This window comes from Typopeltis vanoorti, chromosome 11, assembly GCF_054136105.1.
Source record: "Typopeltis vanoorti isolate ZY-2024b chromosome 11, IOZ_Tvanoo_1.0, whole genome shotgun sequence".
Taxonomy (NCBI): Eukaryota; Metazoa; Arthropoda; class Arachnida; order Uropygi; family Thelyphonidae; genus Typopeltis; species Typopeltis vanoorti.
The window spans coordinates 137,554,973-137,572,592 of NC_143559.1; the positions used below are offsets into that span (position 1 = coordinate 137,554,973).

The 17,620-nt window shown below is 37.4% G+C and overlaps 1 protein-coding gene across 2 annotated transcripts in view; it reads right to left on the minus strand.

The window, feature by feature from the left end:
• LOC150102101 (nonsense-mediated mRNA decay factor SMG8) overlaps positions 1 to 17,620 on the minus strand; it is a 384,051-nt gene that overhangs the window by 163,039 nt on the left and 203,392 nt on the right. For both annotated transcript variants that reach the window (XM_090399980.1, XM_090399979.1), the window contains one exon: positions 17,374 to 17,529. In XM_090399980.1, coding sequence (XP_090256106.1) covers positions 17,374 to 17,529 — 156 coding nt within the window. The remainder of the gene's footprint in view (positions 1 to 17,373; positions 17,530 to 17,620) is intronic.

Consider the following 17,620-nt stretch of genomic DNA (forward strand, 5'->3'; position numbering starts at 1 on the left):
ACATTCACAAGATTGAAAGATCTTTATGAACTGCTCATTAAGTATCTCCACCACACATTCTGCAACAGCTGTCTTTATACCATTTCCTCCAATCAATGTCATCCTTCCATAATCATTCTTTCTTTTGCTGGCTACATATCGAAAGAACTCCATAGAATTCTTTTTGGCTTCATTAGCTAACTGCTGTTCATACCTCTCTTTAGCTACTCTCACCAACCAAGTCACCTTCCTTGCGTGGTCTTTGTAGACCTCTTGAAATTGGTTACTTCCACTTCTCTTATGCTGCCTCCACAATGCCCTTTTTCTCTGTATCGCATGCTTAATCTCTTTATTCATCCATCTCACACCTACCTTATTTAACCTTCTCACCCTTGGAATACATTTAGACACTGCATCTACTAGATAGTTTTTGAAAATCCCCCAAGGCTGCATTGATCTCTTTTACAGCTAACTCCTCATTCCATGCTATACCTGCAAGCTGTCTCCTGAGCTCTTCATAATACCCCCCCCCCCCCTTGTAGTTCCACATATACCCTTTTCTCACAGGGATCCTTACACTGCTGGCGACAACCACCCAAGTAATCACCTCATGGTCACTTTCACCAATTGGTGGATGATTTGACACCTCATTTATAATTACATCTTCTGATGAGATGACCAAATCCAAGACCCTTAATCCTCGTGTGCCCTCTGTTACATACTGTCTGAGGTAGTTATCTCTCAAAAACTCAAGAAACTAATTTTCTTTACTTCCAGTTGCTCTCAAAAACTCAAGAAACTAATTTTCTTTACTTCTAGTTGCTATCTCATCATTCCAGTCTATATTGCCATAATTAAAATCATCCATAATGATCACCCTTTTCTTATTTGCTTGGCTAATTTGACTATACATTTCACTATCACCACTGTCCACATTACCTGGTCTATAACAACATCCCGCCAAGTATTTGATTCTATTCACCTCTATCTCAACACCATACTGTCTCAAAACCACTGGCCCTATTTCCCTCTTGCATCTTTACCTTGTATGGACATAACTCTTTCTCTATCATCAATAGCACTCTCCCTCCCTTTTTACCCCTTCTATCCTCACGAAACATATCATACCCTTCCATCTCTATTTCTGTCAGGATGTAGTCCTCATCTAACCAAGTCTCACTTATTCCGACAATCTTTGGGTGAACAGACGCAATTAGTGCAACCATTTCATCTGTCTTGTTTCTTATACTTCTAGCATTGGTATACAAACACAACAGCTCATTTCTGGATCTACAGCTAGTTCCACTGATACCACTCACTCGATGTGATCTCTCCATGCTGAACTGGGGCCATTTCCATTTCTGCTTCTTCATTTTAGAACCCTTTTCAATTCCATCTGTTTCCCTCTTGATTCCTGGTCATCCCATTTCTTTCCTGCCTACACATGCTCTCACTGCCTCTTGGAGCATCCACCCAGCACCTCCCCGTTTCCCTGCTCCTCTTGCACACCTATTCTCTCATTTTCTATACTCATACCACTTACACCACCATTCATATCCACTTCTTCAATCTCTCCTGCTCTTCCACATCACTCCTCTCTCGATCTGATTCATTCTCTCTATTCACTTCTCTAACTTCCAGCAGCAGTCTCTCCAAGCAACTCACACCATAACCACTCAAATGCAGTCCATCACTCCCATACAGCTCGCTTTGTCCCTCAAACTCATTCCACACATTAACAAAAGCTCTCCACTTCATTTCACCACAATCATACCTAGGCAACACACTGGCTACCCTTCCTGTCACACTATTCTCTTTTATCTTTCCAAGCAGCCTCCTGATATTCATTCTGACATGCTCTTTGTTCTCTCTCAAATCATTTGTACCAATTAATACTATTAACTCTTTTGCTCGCTCCCACCTCATATCCAATGCCTCAATCACTCTACCCATTTTACCGCCTGGAAAACATACCTTGTGCATTTTATCCTCTAGCACACCTTTAATAATGGAGTCGCCATACAACGCCACTCGCTCATTTTCGTTAACTCTTTCATGCCATCATGATATATTTTAATAGTTTTGACCTGAATTCTCTTAATTTCATTCCGCATCTATTTCATTTCTTGCCTCATCCAATCCAATTCACTTTCTGAATCTCGCGACACATTCTCTCTATCATTAAATCTTTCTAACTTTCTAACTCTTGACCCCCTCTTCTCACTTTCCCTCTCATTCATCCTTCTTTGTTTCCATACTTTCGGTCCAACAAACATCCAAATTTCACTATCATTCTTCTCACTTTCACTCTCATTCATCTTTCTTTGTTTCAGTACTTTCAGTCCAACATGCGTCCAATTTTCGCCATCACTCATTCTTTTTTTGCTATCATTTATTCTTTCGATTTTTTTCACTTGCGATTTCTGTGTCACGCCATTTCTAGTTTCATTCATTCTCTCAATTTCGTTTCTTTCCGCCACTCTCACCTCACTTTCGTCCCTTTTAACATCCATCACGGATTTCAAATCCCTCTTTTTCTTTTTTCCTAATTTTTAAAAATTTTTTTCGCCTCTCTTTCTCACCATCCTACTCTTTCAAACGTGCGCTCACGACACAATTGTTACTAACACTTTCTGTCATCAATTTCATATTTGCATTCATCTGTTCCTCCTTCAGGTCACACTTCGCACACACCCTTCTTTCATCCGCGCTAAACATCCACAAATCATTTATGTAATCGATGGAATACAGATAACAGATCTCACACTTAACGAAACGACTAAAATCTAAATTAAAATCACGGAATGACAATGCCGCCGCCATTTTTTTTCCTCCCTGCCAAAAAAAAAAAAAAAAAAAATTGCTATCCATTACCCTCCAAGGGTATTAATCACCGCATCTCACAGTTGATTATGCTTCATTCCTCCTTCTCAACTCTCATATCATCAGCTGATGCTCAACTATATTTCTAGAAGTATTTATTAGAGAAACAATGATATCTTCAAAAATCAGAAAGTGATTTCTCATAACATTCTGGATGTCATGTAAAGTTTCTTCACATTAATTAACACTAATTAACAACAAAATCATTTATTTAAAAAAAAGGGGGAGGATAAAGCTGAATATATGAATTACTGAATTTCCATACTAAGTAAGATTTATATAAGCACATTTGAGAAGAGCTAAGGGAAAAGTGTGAAAGAACAAACAGTAGACAAAATCAAAGTTATCAATATCAGATTTTTACTTGAACACAAATAGCTGAGAAATCATGGGAATATAACAAGGCTCTGTATTTAAGTTTTGTAGAGTGGGAAAAGATGAGCACCATGAGATGCATATTCCAATCATCTGGAATTCAGCCAATTATTTTGAATTCTTCCTTCATATTTGAGCATTTCTAGTTAGTTATCTACTCTGCTTCCTTTCACATTTTAGGTTTCTGATGGCTTTTTCTATTTCATGTACTGATATATATTATTCATTGCATTTCACTTCATCTGTTATCTGTCAAGACTCCAACATTATCAGATCTTATATTTCTGGCTTTGCCAGAAATATAAGATCTGATAATGTTGGATTATCAGATCTTATTTAATAATGTTGGATTATCAGATCTTGATTAGCAAAGCAAGTGAACCCAACAGGGAACACTTGCTTTGCTAATCTTTCCTCTCCCATTCTGCTTAAGTGACCATACCACCTGATATTAGCTCTGCTTTGACAGATAACAGATTGATTTGGAGAAAAATTGTTGATAAGGAGTTAGTAATGATGTAAGTTTTTCATGTAGCACTATCATAATATGCTGTACATCCCTTGAGGGCACATGTCAGGAATTTGATGACAATGCATTTCTCTTGACTATTTTCTACTACCATTCTGTCACTATTTGTCTCACTTAAAAATCCTTTCAAATAATTTCTCTCAGATTATACTTATTTCCAGTTTTTTCCACCTATTCCGAGTCCTTTAGAGCACTCTTTCCTCCATTTCTAAATTTTCAAATAGCATAGAATAGAGGATAAAATAAATATCACATTTGTGATATTTATCTTCCATATTCTTACCAGTCTTCCATAACTTCTATTTTGCTACTTTTTAAAATTTTCTCTATATTCTCTAAGAGTACACTTGACTTGTCATGAATTTCGTTGTGTTTTTTTTAACTTTGAGACCATGAAGTTCTGATCTTTCTGTCTTTGCACACAACTCTACATGTCTTCATGCAGCAAAATATGAAGACAACATTAAATATTTTCATCTGATTTTGCTTTTGGATTTGTCTGCTTTGATTCTCCTCCAAGTAATACAATCAAAACTTTTACTATGGCAAACACCACTAAAATGAACTCACTCACTATAACAAACTACCAATAACTCCTTGGAAATCTTCAGGAAAAAGACATTTGTTATTCTCGTATTCAAGTCTTCATTTCGGTAAGCTGAAGATTTCCAAGGAGTTATTGGTAGTTTGTTATAGTTAGTGAGTTCATTTTAGTGGTGTTTGCCACTGGAAGTTTTCTGAGCGGAACTTTCGAATGTGTTTTTCTTTTGAATATCATATTAATATTTATCATGTTCAAAACAATAATCACTTCCGATTACAAATTTCCTATATAGTCTTGTTTTCTGAACTAGTATGAATATACAATAATTTCTCTATCCAAATATCAATTAACCAAGTACCTCATATAAATAAATTAGACATTTTCAAAAACTCTTGGTTCTATGTCTTGCCACTAGAGGCACAATAACCTCACTTTTTGTTTGTTTTGTGTATGTAGTTGTATTCAAGGACAAAATTATAATTCCAACTGGTAATATGATTTGTTTTCAGTTTCCATTTCTGAATAAAAAGTGCCTAAATTAAATTACTGCAATAAGTTCAATGCATTTTATGTTAAATATAATACTCATTGGCAATATATTGGCAAGGTAAGGTTTTTAGAGTGAAAAAATTTACTGACATTTTGTTTTCAAAGAAGATACCTCATGTATAAATCCCACTCCCTTAAAAATTCACTGAAAACAGCAGTGATAATACAACCTATTTAGGTCAGCTGAAAATGGGTTTGAGACTTTTTGAGTGTTGTAAAAAATCCATTAAGCCTCCAACATGATGTCCTCACAGCACTTAAGCCTCTACACACGTATTCTAATCATCCATGGAGAAGAATTAGCAGGCAAATCCAGGCAATACGGTAAGTCAAAACTACGACTATCTAGACAACTAAATAGGCTGGCATTTTTAAAACGATGTCGGGATACAAGAGTGATACCAAACTGCGTTAAAATGAAGATCAATTTCCATTCCAAAAAAGCACTTCGTATATATAACCGTGCCAGCTGGGCATTACTCCGTGAGCAAATCGCCTCTACACGTGCTACCCTTGCAGTGACGAACACCGCCATTGGCTCCTTACATTCAGAGCTCTCCACCGTTCTTAACCCTGAACTTTGGTCGATTCTCTCTGGCATTTCGGAAACTTCCGCACAGAGAGAATTCCAAAAAATAAAAAATAAACACATCAAGAAATATAGCAACCTTGTGAAAAACAAACCCCAACCACAAATTCAACTGCTCCAGACAGTAATAAACCTCTCTTCCAAAAGGCTCAACGACGATGCCGTCAGCACCCTTTGCCTCGGCCGTAATTTTGCCGTCGCTCCAAAGGAAGTGCCGGTGCTTGAACATCGAACGTGGAATCAGTCACTTACTGTCGGAGATAGCTAACAACAGACTTGATGTAGCCAACATCCTCGCGCATTCTTCGCCGGCAAAAAGTAATTTATCATATGCCCAACGCACGGCTCTCCTGAAACTACGTAAAGAAAAAAGTATCGTCATCACCAGAGCGGATAAGGGTAATGCCACAGTCGTTCTTAATACCAGTGAATACAATCGTAAAATGAACATTATCCTCCGCGATTGCGCTACATACATCCCGTTATAACACGACCCCACAAAAACACAAGTTAAGAAACTAAAAATTTTACTCAAAAAAGTATCTTCCTGGCCCCCTGACGTCATGGAAAAACTTAAACCTTTCTGCTCCCGTCCCCCCCGAATATACGGTTTACTAAAAAATCCACAAACCCAATTCCCCACTCAGGCCTATAGTAGATGCCACCAATGCACCTTGCTATAGACTATCTAAACAGCTGGCCAACTCTCTGATCCCCCTCACCGGAAGGTCCCCTTCCTATATAAAAAACTCGACCCACTTTAAAGCCCTCACAGAAAATTTAACCTTGAATAAGACAGACATATTGGTAAGCTTTGATATCTCCTCTTTGTTTACCAATATTCCCTTAATTGACACCTTATCTCTCTTAGAAAACGTTTTTCCCTCTGACATCTCAGATCTCTTTTCCTTTGCCATTAACTCTGGGTATTTCTCTTGGAACAACAAAATCTACAAGCAGAAAGAGGGAACTGACATGGGCTCCCCCCCTCTCACTCCCCCCTTGCCAATTTCTATATGGAAGATTTCGAAAAACGAGCCATAGACTCAACCCCACGCAAACCTTCTATCTGGCTAAGATATGTAGATGATGTGTTCTCTATTTGGCCTCATGGCCCAGACACGTTAGACTCCTTCCTCAGTCATCTCAATAGTCTATATCCAAGAATCCAGTTCACTATGGAAAAGGAAAAGAACAATTGTTTACCCTTCCTAGACACCTTAGTCACACGCCTGCCTAATGATACACTTACCTTCACCGTATACAGAAAACCCACACACACAGGCAGATACATTCACAAACTCTCCCACCACCACCGGCTCTCAACAATATGGCATTATTAAAACTCTTACCAAGAGAGCCCACAATCTTTGTTCCAGTGGAACTGCCCTCACTACTGAGCTTAACCACATACACAGCACTTTCCTCTCCAATGGCAACAGCGATCACAGTATCAAAAAAATAATCAACTCCTCCTCCATTCCCTGTCCTTCTCGTCAACAAGATTTTAAAAATGCCATCACCATACCCTACATCCGTGGCACCACCGAAAAAATAGCCAAGATATTAAAACAGTACAACCTACACACAGCATATAAGCCCCACCGCAAACTTGCTACCCTTATCCGTTCTGCAAAAGATCAGCTCCCTCCTCTCTCTCTGCCTGGAGTTTACAAAGTACCCTGTTCCTGTAAGCTGGCCTACTTTGGACAGACAGGCAGATCAGCATCCATCCGTCTAGAGGAACACAAGTCTTACATCTTCAAACACAACTATGGCCATTCAGGCTTGGCTGACCATGTTTTGGACACCACCCACAGGGTATTATGGAAGAAAACCACCATGCTCCAGCACAGCAAATTCAAGAAAGAGAGACTTTTCTTAGAAGCAGCAGCAGCAGCTCTCAAAAACCAACCAAATCTCAATAAATACGGTTGCATTAAGCTTCCGAAGATTTGGGAAACAATCATCACCAGAGTTCCCACCTTACATTCCAGGCCACCTACTACTGCCCTTAGAGGGCGCTCTACCTAGATAGGACTTTAGTGTCACCCATGTGGTTGGGCTTAGTATTGTTTGTTATTTGTACATATGTTACATTAATTGTTTTTGTAATCCCCGTAGATGTCCTAGTGACTAGGACGAAATATAGGAAGTATTAAATTCTTTTTTAATCCTTTTTGAGTGTTGTAAAAAATCCATTAAGCCCCCAACATGATATCCTCACAGCACTTAAGCCTCTATACACGGGTTTGAGACTGTATTACGAACTATAAAAGATATGCTTATTTAAAGAACTGAAAAATAAAAAGTTGTGCGTAGGCATTTACTTTTATTCTGCCTTCTGAGAGAAAATTGAGAGAATTGCCTTTACAGTTCTCCCAATTCTGAAAATCATTTTGACATCTTTGAAGTTCTATTTCATCATCATCATCAAATTCCTGCCATGTACCCTCAAGGGGTGTACAGGATATGATAGTACTACATGAAAAAAAAAATTACATCATTACTAACTTCCTATCTACGATTTTCCTCCAAATCAGTCTGTTATGTCAAGACTTCAACATTATCAGATCTTATATTTCTATCATCTAAGGCACTTTGTACCATATCAATCCACCTATATCTCGGTCTTCCTTTGGGTCGTTTTGCTGCCAACCTGGCAGAGAACACTTGTTTTGCTAATCTTTCCTCTCCCATTCTATTTAAGTGACCATACCACCTGAGATTAGCTCTGCTAACGCATTCCTGGATGTTGACAATGTCAAGTTCTTTCCTAATATCCTCGTTTTTAATATGATATTGCCATTGATGCCATCTGTTCACGCCTATAATCTTTCTCAGGACTCTCTCATATCTGCGGTCTCTAGTCTTTGGTCAAGTGTTTTACTTCTGACCCAGCTCTCAGATCCATAAGTTAAAACTGGTTTGAACACTGTCTTGTATACAGCTAATTTAGTGTTCCGACTAATTTCTCTCTTATTCCATATGAATTTATTCAATTGACTTCCCACTATACTAGCTTTGCTGATTCTGTTGTCTATTTCTATATTCAATTTACCATCTTCAATAAAATTGTGCCTAAGTAGTTGAAATGTTTTACTTGTTCCACAGGTTCTCCATTCACAACACAGTTGACATTTTCAATGATTCTGCCTATTTTCATTGTCTTTGTCATTTTATTGTTGACCTTCACACCATATCTATTACAACAGTTATTCAATTTAGTCAGATAATTTTGCAAACTTGTAGTGGATTTATTTAGAAATATAACATCATCTGCATAAAGCAAAGAACTGACATTAACATCTCCAATTCTGATATCATGTTTAATACCACTTTCCTTCAATGTGATCCATATAGATAATGAATAACAGAGGGGATAATGTACATCCTTGTCTCACACCAGATTTAACATTAAACGATCTTCCTGTACTTCCTTTAATTATAACTGCTGACTTACAACCCAAATAAAGACTAAGTATCACTTGATATAATTCCCCATTGGCACCATATAACTGTAGTGTATTGAATAGCTTCTCTCTTGGCACCTTGTCATATGCCTTTTCCAAATAGACAAAACTTAAATACAGATCTTTGTTATATTCCCATGCTTTCTCGACTATTTGTCGTAAAGTGAAGATCTGATCCTGTCAGCCTCTATTTGGCCTGAATCCAGCTTGTTCTTCACCAAGCTTTTCTTCCACAATTCTTCTCAACCGTTTCTCAAGTATACTTGCATAGATCTTGCCAGGAACACTCAGTAGAGAAATACCTCTGTAATTCTCACATTCAGTTTTATTTCCCTTTTTTATATATGGGTACTATTAGAGCTCTACTCCAATCATCGGGAATTCGTCCCTCTGTCCAGGCTTTCTGAACTATGCAGCGCAGCCACTGTAAGACTCTTATACCACAATACTTCAGCATTTCTGGTCGAATATCATTTACTCCTGCTGGCTTACCACATTTCAAGCCTTTGATGGCTTTCTCTACTTCAAGTATGGATATGTATTCCTGACTGCATGCCTGGTCAGTGTTTATCACTGTGCTGTCATCACTGCTTGTTTCATTTAGCAGTTTTTCAAAGTAATTACTCCATACTTTGAGGATATCTTTTTCTCCGGTTTTCATGTCACCTTTATCATCTCTAACTTCTTTTACAGCACTCTTTCCTCCATTCCTAAGCTTTTTCAACACCCTCCAGAATATTTTGCCACCTTCTTGATATTTATTTTCTATATTCTTGCCAAAGTCCTCCATGACTTTTGTTTAGTTAGTTTTACACAGTGTTTAGCATTCTTGCATTTGTCTCTGTATTCTCTAAGAGCACAAGCTGACTTATTTGTCAGGAACTTTCAATATGCTTTCTTCTTTTCCTTCACTGCTTCTTTAACTTCCTGTGTCCACCATGGAGTTCTAATTTTTTTATCCTTGCAGACAACTTCACCACATGCCTCTCTAGCTGAATCAATCAGGGCTTTCTTCAAGGCATGTAACTGAATCTCCAAGGTTTGATTCCTGTTCTCAAACTCTTTCATTTTTTCTTGAATAACGTTTGTGCATTTTAGTCTACAGTTCACATCCGAGAGCTGCTCGACTTTTATTCGCTTTAAAACTTTCTTACATGTTATTCTTTTCAATATGAAATTCAATTTTATCCTGCTCAAGACTAAATAGTGATCACTTTTAATTTCACTGTACACTCTGGTGTCCTGCACCAGGGAGAAAACATCACTATCAACAATAACATAGTCAATGAGACTTTTCTTATTGCTTGCCTCTTCTCTCCATGTGAATTTGTGCACATTTTTATGTTGGAACATGGTGTTAGTAATAACCAGTCCATGTCCTGAGCAGAAATCCAACAGATATTTGCCATTATTAGCTTTGCTCTTTTCTCCAAATTTTCCCAAAATATTTTTGTATGTCTCACAATCATTTCCTACTCTGCTATTTAGATCCCCATCAAGAACCAACTTTTCCTTTTTCATTGTGTCAGCTGCTTTTTCTAAAGCCTCAAAAATTCCTCCACTTCTACCTTACTAATGTTACACCCTGATACCTTAAGAATGTAGAATTCCCAGTTATCATGGTGTAACATGAAGAAGAAAATAAAATAAAACCCCTGTATAAAGGCTAATAGATGAATTATTTAGAAGAAAGAAAAATATTGTTGCATCCAAGTAAAATATATAACCAAAAAAAAAGTGTTTGTTGAAATAACTAATAAAAGAAGGAATATTTTAGTGTTGTGATATAAAAAAAAATATTAGCTAAGTAAGACAAAGGATTAGTCATAAGAAATTGTATGTGAGAGGCTAGAGATTAAAATATTAAGTAAATTCTTAAAAATTTGGAAGGGAGGTTAATTTAGAGGCTAGCAAAAATAAATAACAATAGACTATCACTCAGGGTCAATTCCCGGATTTGAGACATCGTCACAGGCTCGCCGACCAAAGGATATTTGGCAGAAAAACGCCACCCTAATTGGTCGGTGAAGTCGAATCAAGTAAGGGGCGGAGAAAAGAAATTAAAGAAGGTGCCGTTAGGAGTCAAGATATAAAAGGGTTAGAACCCCCCCCCACACACACACAGAAGGCTTTTTTCCGGATAGTTTCTTCACGAGCTCCTTCGTATAGGTTAACTCCAATCACGCCTGAGTGGCGTGATTGGAGTTAATCTCCGTCATCACAACAAGGAAACAATAGTGAGCGGGATTTCGATTCCGTATTTCCTGTGGTAAGAAACAAGGAATGCCATTTAGCTAAAGGAAAGAAGGTATTATCTATGTGTTTCATAATCCAGTGACAACTACGAAAAAAGGAAATCTGTAAAGAAGTCTGTGTCCACGTGGTGAGTTTCACAACCATTGTATTGATGATTCAAAGTGTGTCCTTAATTCAAGAACGAAAAGTTAAGATCACGTAAGCACAGTTTAATGCCAAAAGAACTTAGAAGAACAGAGAGATCATACCAGGATAGAATAATCGGAAAAAAGTAGAGGCCAATGTAGAAAACTCAAGAGAAAAAGGTACTGTAAAAATCTCATGTTAACTCAAAATCATCTGTAATTGTTATCATTATTCTATTACTGAACTGTTGAAGAGACTAAGGAAAGTTATACTAGGACTTTAGTGCATGACTGATTATAATGAAAGTATGCATGTTAATATTATATAAGTAATTATGTGTCCTGAAATTTATGCATGTGTATTGTATCTTACAGGAAAGTTTTAAATGTCAAAGTTATGTGTTAGTACAGTAAAGGGATAATTTAATCTACATAGTTTTCGATAGTTAAATAGAGTGAATTGATCATATATGTTCATGTGCTACAGCATATAGCATATATTCAGACTAATATAGGGTTAACTAAGGTGTTAATTAGATCTGGGATTATACATATGATTGTTTGTGTTAAATTTTATGGCGGCATGATCGTAATACCCATATAGGATCATAGCCAAATTACTTGTGATAAGCTAATGTTAATTTGCAAATGTTTTCTTAGTATTGAATTGAATTATATTAGAAATTGAATTGTACCATACTAATGAGTTTAATAAACCTTTGTTCATTGATAAAACAGTTGTCTGAAATTGCTGCCCAATGCACCACTTGAAAAACGTACGAACCTAATCATGCGGGAAATTAATGTGTTAAAAAAACGAGATAAAATGTCACGACTGCAATATTGTTTCACATTCAGACATATTTTAGTAATTGCTCCTTGTTTTTGTATTTTATATCTCAAACTAAATGTCCCAAAAGGCGCAGTATAATATAAATATTAGGGACACTAAGGGGAGCTAAAATATTTGTATTTTGGGGTGATATCTCGTACATAGATAAAAGTTGAATATAGACAAGCAGAATTTCACTAGATAGAAAAATAATCATAAATTGGGACACAACACTAGAACCTTCTGTGGGACCGTAGGCACAAATGAGTCTCATTGTCCAGTTCCCCATTCTCATATTTGCCCACATTACTCTACTTGAGACTGACTGCCATTCAAGAAGATTAGCCTCGTATTTTGCGTTAAATACTATGACTAATCCTTCTTTTCCTTGATTGTCATTGCCTGAATATAACATTTTGTATTTATTGCTCAGAAAGATCTCACCAGTTTTTGTCTTTTTTTGTTTCAGTCACTCCTATAATGTCGATCTGGTACTTATCTAATTCCTCAGCTAGCTCCATTTCTTTGTCATTCAGGCTTCTTATATTGATAGTACCGATCTTTAACTCTGGTGATGTTGAGTTGGGGTGTGTTTTCAGATTTGTTCCAGTAGCTGACTTTTCGCTGGTCATCCTGGTTCCCTGGTGAAAACAACGGGGGCCTTGTTTAACCGAGCGACGCCCCAGCCAGCATGAAATTTTGTCATGTTCTACCATCATTTTTTATTTTTGTTTAAGCCAATAAGAATACAATTTGGTCGGCTGAATCCCAAATTGTGACACCATCCTTGTTTGTTCAGTATCCAAGTAGATACCCAACAGGGTGCACCACGAGAAGGTGAGGATTGGACATTACGTCATCAGCCCTGGTTGGTTCTTCGCATTCCTTTAAAGGCTATGTGGAGGTCTCCTCTCAGTTATACAGCTTTGACCCTTAAGCACCCCAGTTCTATTTCATTCAATCCAAATTCCCAAACTGTGAAGTCATCTTTCTTGGTGAATTTAATGTCCACAACTCAGACTTCCTTTCTCCAATTATACTGACAAAGCTGGAAGAGAGACAGATTTCTGCTATAAGCACAAAATAAAACTTAAAATAAAACATCTTATCCTTCATATGACAAAGCACGAAAAACTTGAAAAAGCAGAAGCACCAAGAGCAAGGTTGAAAAAAGAAAGAAGCAGGCTATCTGAAAGAATAATAAAGACTGACTGAACAAACAAGAAAAACAAGTTAAGGATAAAATTATGTATGGAGACTCGATCATCAGAGGAGCACAAATTCATGATATTATCCACAGCATCCAGATGCAAAAAGGTTAGTCAAAGGAAATGATTGTCTTCGTTGGTACCAATGATTTGAGAGGTGAGAAGTATTCTTTGAAGGAGGATGTAAAGGAGTTGTTAGAAGAGGCAAAACTGAAGAGCAAAAAGGTGAAGATTGTAAGTCTCCTACCATGCTATCATAAAGGCGAACTGACGAGGAGGGCATTGATAACCAATGAGTCTATACATATATTGTGCAAAAGGAATGATGTAGAATTTGTGGATCTGTGGTCTGTTTGACAGAAAGAAGGATTTGTACAATGCAGATGGACTGCATCAGAATGGCTTTGGTGTTAAGTGTCTGGAGGGAGCTTTGTCCAGCAACCATGTTGACATGGAAATTCAGGGAAACTTCAGCAATTAGAGTGGAAGCAAGTGAGTTTGTGTGAAGGCACCCATGAAGCGAGCGAGTTGTGAGAATGACGAAGTGAGGAATCTAGTCTCTCAAGCAAAAATATTGAATAGGGTAGTCACAATTCAGAAAGGTAAAGGTGGGTGGGGGAATAAAGGGATGTTGTTGTTTCTATATACTAATGCCAGAAGTATCAGGAACAAGAGGGAGGAATTTTTGGCATTGGTTGCAGCATGATGTAGTTACAGGGATTGAATGTTAAGGGTTTGATATTTTCAGAGAAGATGGGATGGGGAGGAGGAATACTGCTGATGATAGCAGATGGATTGCAACCAAAAGAATAGGAGACAATCAGGAGGATGGCTGTTCATTTGAAGCAATCGGGTATGAGATTAAGACCAATTAGACAAAACATACAGTTGGTTGTTATTATAGGCCAGGGAATTCCACAGATGATCTGGAAGACATGCATCACCAAATTAACACAATGAGTACAGTTCAAGTGATTATTATGGGGGAATTCAACTATGGAGATATAGACTGGAAGGAAGAAAATGTCAGTAAGGAAATAGAATTCATACACCTGCTGAGGGATAATTACTTAATGCAGCATGTGATGAAGGGGACTAGTATTGGACCTGGTCATAGGATCAGAAGAGCTATTCATAACCAAGGTGTCAACACTGCCCCCAATTGGTGAAAGTGACCATGTGGTCTTGACTTGGGAGATTGTAAAACATGAGGAAATTTCTATCAAGAAGGCGTATTTGTGGAACTACAAGACAGGTGATTATAACATGCTTAGGAAGAAGCTTAAATCTGTACCATTGCATAAAATGCTGCAAGGTAAGGATGTCAGTAGTGCATGGGATATAGTTAAGGGTCATCTAGAGGAAGCAGTATTAAATTGTATACCTCAGGTAAGAAGGGTTAATTGGATAACAGTTAGATGGGTGAGTAATATCATTAAGCATGAGCTGAAGAAAAAGAAAATGTTGTGGAAGGTATATAAAAAGAAAGGTGACAAGCAAACTCATGAACAGTACAAGGCTCAAGCAAGAAAGATGACCAGCATGGCAAGGAAGGCAAAATTCAGATTATGAGAACAATTTAGTCAAGCAGGCCAAAGGAAATCCCAAAGAGTTCTTTCATTATGTGGCAAGTAAGTGGAAGAATGACTATGGAAGGTCACGAGGAGATGGAAGAAGAAAATGCTGTGGAAGGTATATAAAAAGAAAGGTGACTAGCAAACTCTTGAACAGTATAAGGCTCAAGCAAGAAAGGTGACCAGCATGGCAAGGAAGGCAATCAGATTATGAGAAGAATTTAGCCAAGCAGGCCAAAGGAAATCCCAAAGAGTTATTTTATTATGTGACAAGTAAGAGGAAGAATAGCTGTGGAAGATTAACCTTAATAAGTGATGATGGTCAAGGAGACAGAAGTGGATAAAATAGTTGAGTTACTGAGTGACCACTTTGCAAGCATATATTGTCCTAGTGAAGTTACCGCTTTAACCTATGTGAGAGACACTTATGTGGGCACAGAGGTGGATGAATTGGAGTTCCTTTCGATATTGCAGAGTCTCGATGTAAATACAGCTGTGGGATTAGATGGGATATCAACTAGGGTTTTACAAGAACATGCAAGGGAACTGGCAATGCTTTTGACTAAGCTGTTTAAAGTCTTCGTTCTGGCAAAGTTCCAAGAGAGTGGAAAAATGGCAAAATTATTCCTTTGTTTTGGAATGCCCCTCCCTAAATTATTCCAAAATTAAGGGAAGGGCCAAACAAAGCAATAGTAAATTATAGACCAATCAGTATCTCAGGTGCGGTGGTAAAAGTACTAGAAAAATTGGTAAAAAAAGAGAATACAAGTATGGGTAGATAAAAATATGATACTGTATGGCTTTGTGAAGGGTTGGTCATGCCTAAGTAATTTACTAACTTTTTATAATAGAGTAACCGCTGACATGGATCATGAAAATGGTTACATGATGATTTTGCTGTATTTTGCAAAGGCATTTGATAGAATACCATATGGAACACTGTTATGCAAATTAGAATAAATTGAGATGGATATGACACTGGTTAAGTGGTTAAGAGGAGCAGAATCAAGGTGAAAACATTTGACTAGTGGTGTGCCACAAGGTTCAGTGCTGGGACTATTGCTGTTTGATTTGTCATAAATGATATAGGAAATAACCTGAAAGGAAATATTCAGTTGTTTGCTGATGATGCGAAATTAGGTAGAGAAATAGTTAACCAAGGTGAGCCTGCAGGAAGATATGGGCCGTCAGTATGGACGAAAGTTAATGAGTGTCAGTTTAATATTGATAAATGTAAAGTTATGCATTTTGGGATAAATAGATTACAAAGCTGTTTATCACATTGAATGCACTGTACTCCAGGAAATAGATGGAAGATAGAGATTTAGGGGTGATGGTAGTGGTAGGCAAAGAGTTAAAGTTTAGAGGACATAGTGCTAAGGTTGCTAAATTAGTCCATAAGATTACTTGGCTAGTGAAGAACACATTAACAAGTAGAGATAAGGAAGTTGCAATTCCTCTTTATAAGCCCTTGATACACCTTGATAGGATAGATTGAAGGTGTGTAGATTGCAGAAGTTGGCTGATAGGAGAAAAAGAGGGGATGCAATAGAAACATTCAAGTTGCTTAAAGGGTTTTATAGGATAGATGCAGGGGAAATGTTTCAGCGCTTGGCTAGAGGGACCAGAACAAGAGGTCATCGCTGCAAGTTGAATAACGATGTGGTTAGGAACTAGATTTTTTGTTTCGAGAGTGGTTAATGAGTGGAATGGGTTGCCAGAGTCAGTTGTACTTTGTCTCTTAACGGGTTCAAGGAGAGGTATGATAGATTGAGTCTCCTGCGATTATTCATACAATACCTATATCCATAATGGAAATTCATTCACCATCAGAGCACTCAACTACCTCTGGCAATCCATTCGACTCATTTGTCACTCTTGGAAGTTGTGTAAGAGGGTGGTAAATGAGTCAAATGGATTGCCAGAGGTAGCCGAGTGCCCTGATGGTGAACAAGTTTCATGAGAGATATAGGTATTGTGTGAATAATGGTTAGTGTGAGTCTCCAGTAACGAGGCTTTTGACTCCATGGAGATACGCTGTAAAATAATAACAACAAAAGATTATAATTAAATTAGGTTGACCATGCTGTCTCTCTTATGCGGAAGTGATATATAGATTGTTTAAATGGTAAAGCTGGATCCACATGAAGTTGACCATTCTTGGCATTTCCTTCTACTATGAATATCCTGCTTAAACTCACAACATTTAACAACAATCTTAAGCAAAACACAATATTATAGAAAACAGATGATTTAAAGAAACCTGTTTACTGTGGTATATAACAATATTTCTTAAATAATGAATAGCAGCTACAGACATTTACATTCTCTTGATAGCAATTGGAAACCAAGCACCTGCCATTTAATAATTAAGATTTATGAAACAGATGAATTACTATTTAGACACATGGAAATTAGTCAAACATACATAATGAACATTAAGAAAACAATTCTTACAGGATTGACACAATGATTTCCTGTTAGGCTAAGCATCTCACACATCTGATGTCCATTTTTCCAAAGTCTTTCACAATCTTCTCGAAGCTGCTGAGCATAACGATGGAAGGCTGGACCCCTGGCATGCATTGCAAATACCTGTAAAGCATGAGCCAGCTGGCCACCAAAAAAGTTATAGAAACATATTTTAAATGCAAAATGATTTAATGAATGTACAATGAGAAATTACTGATTTTATAGCAAGTTA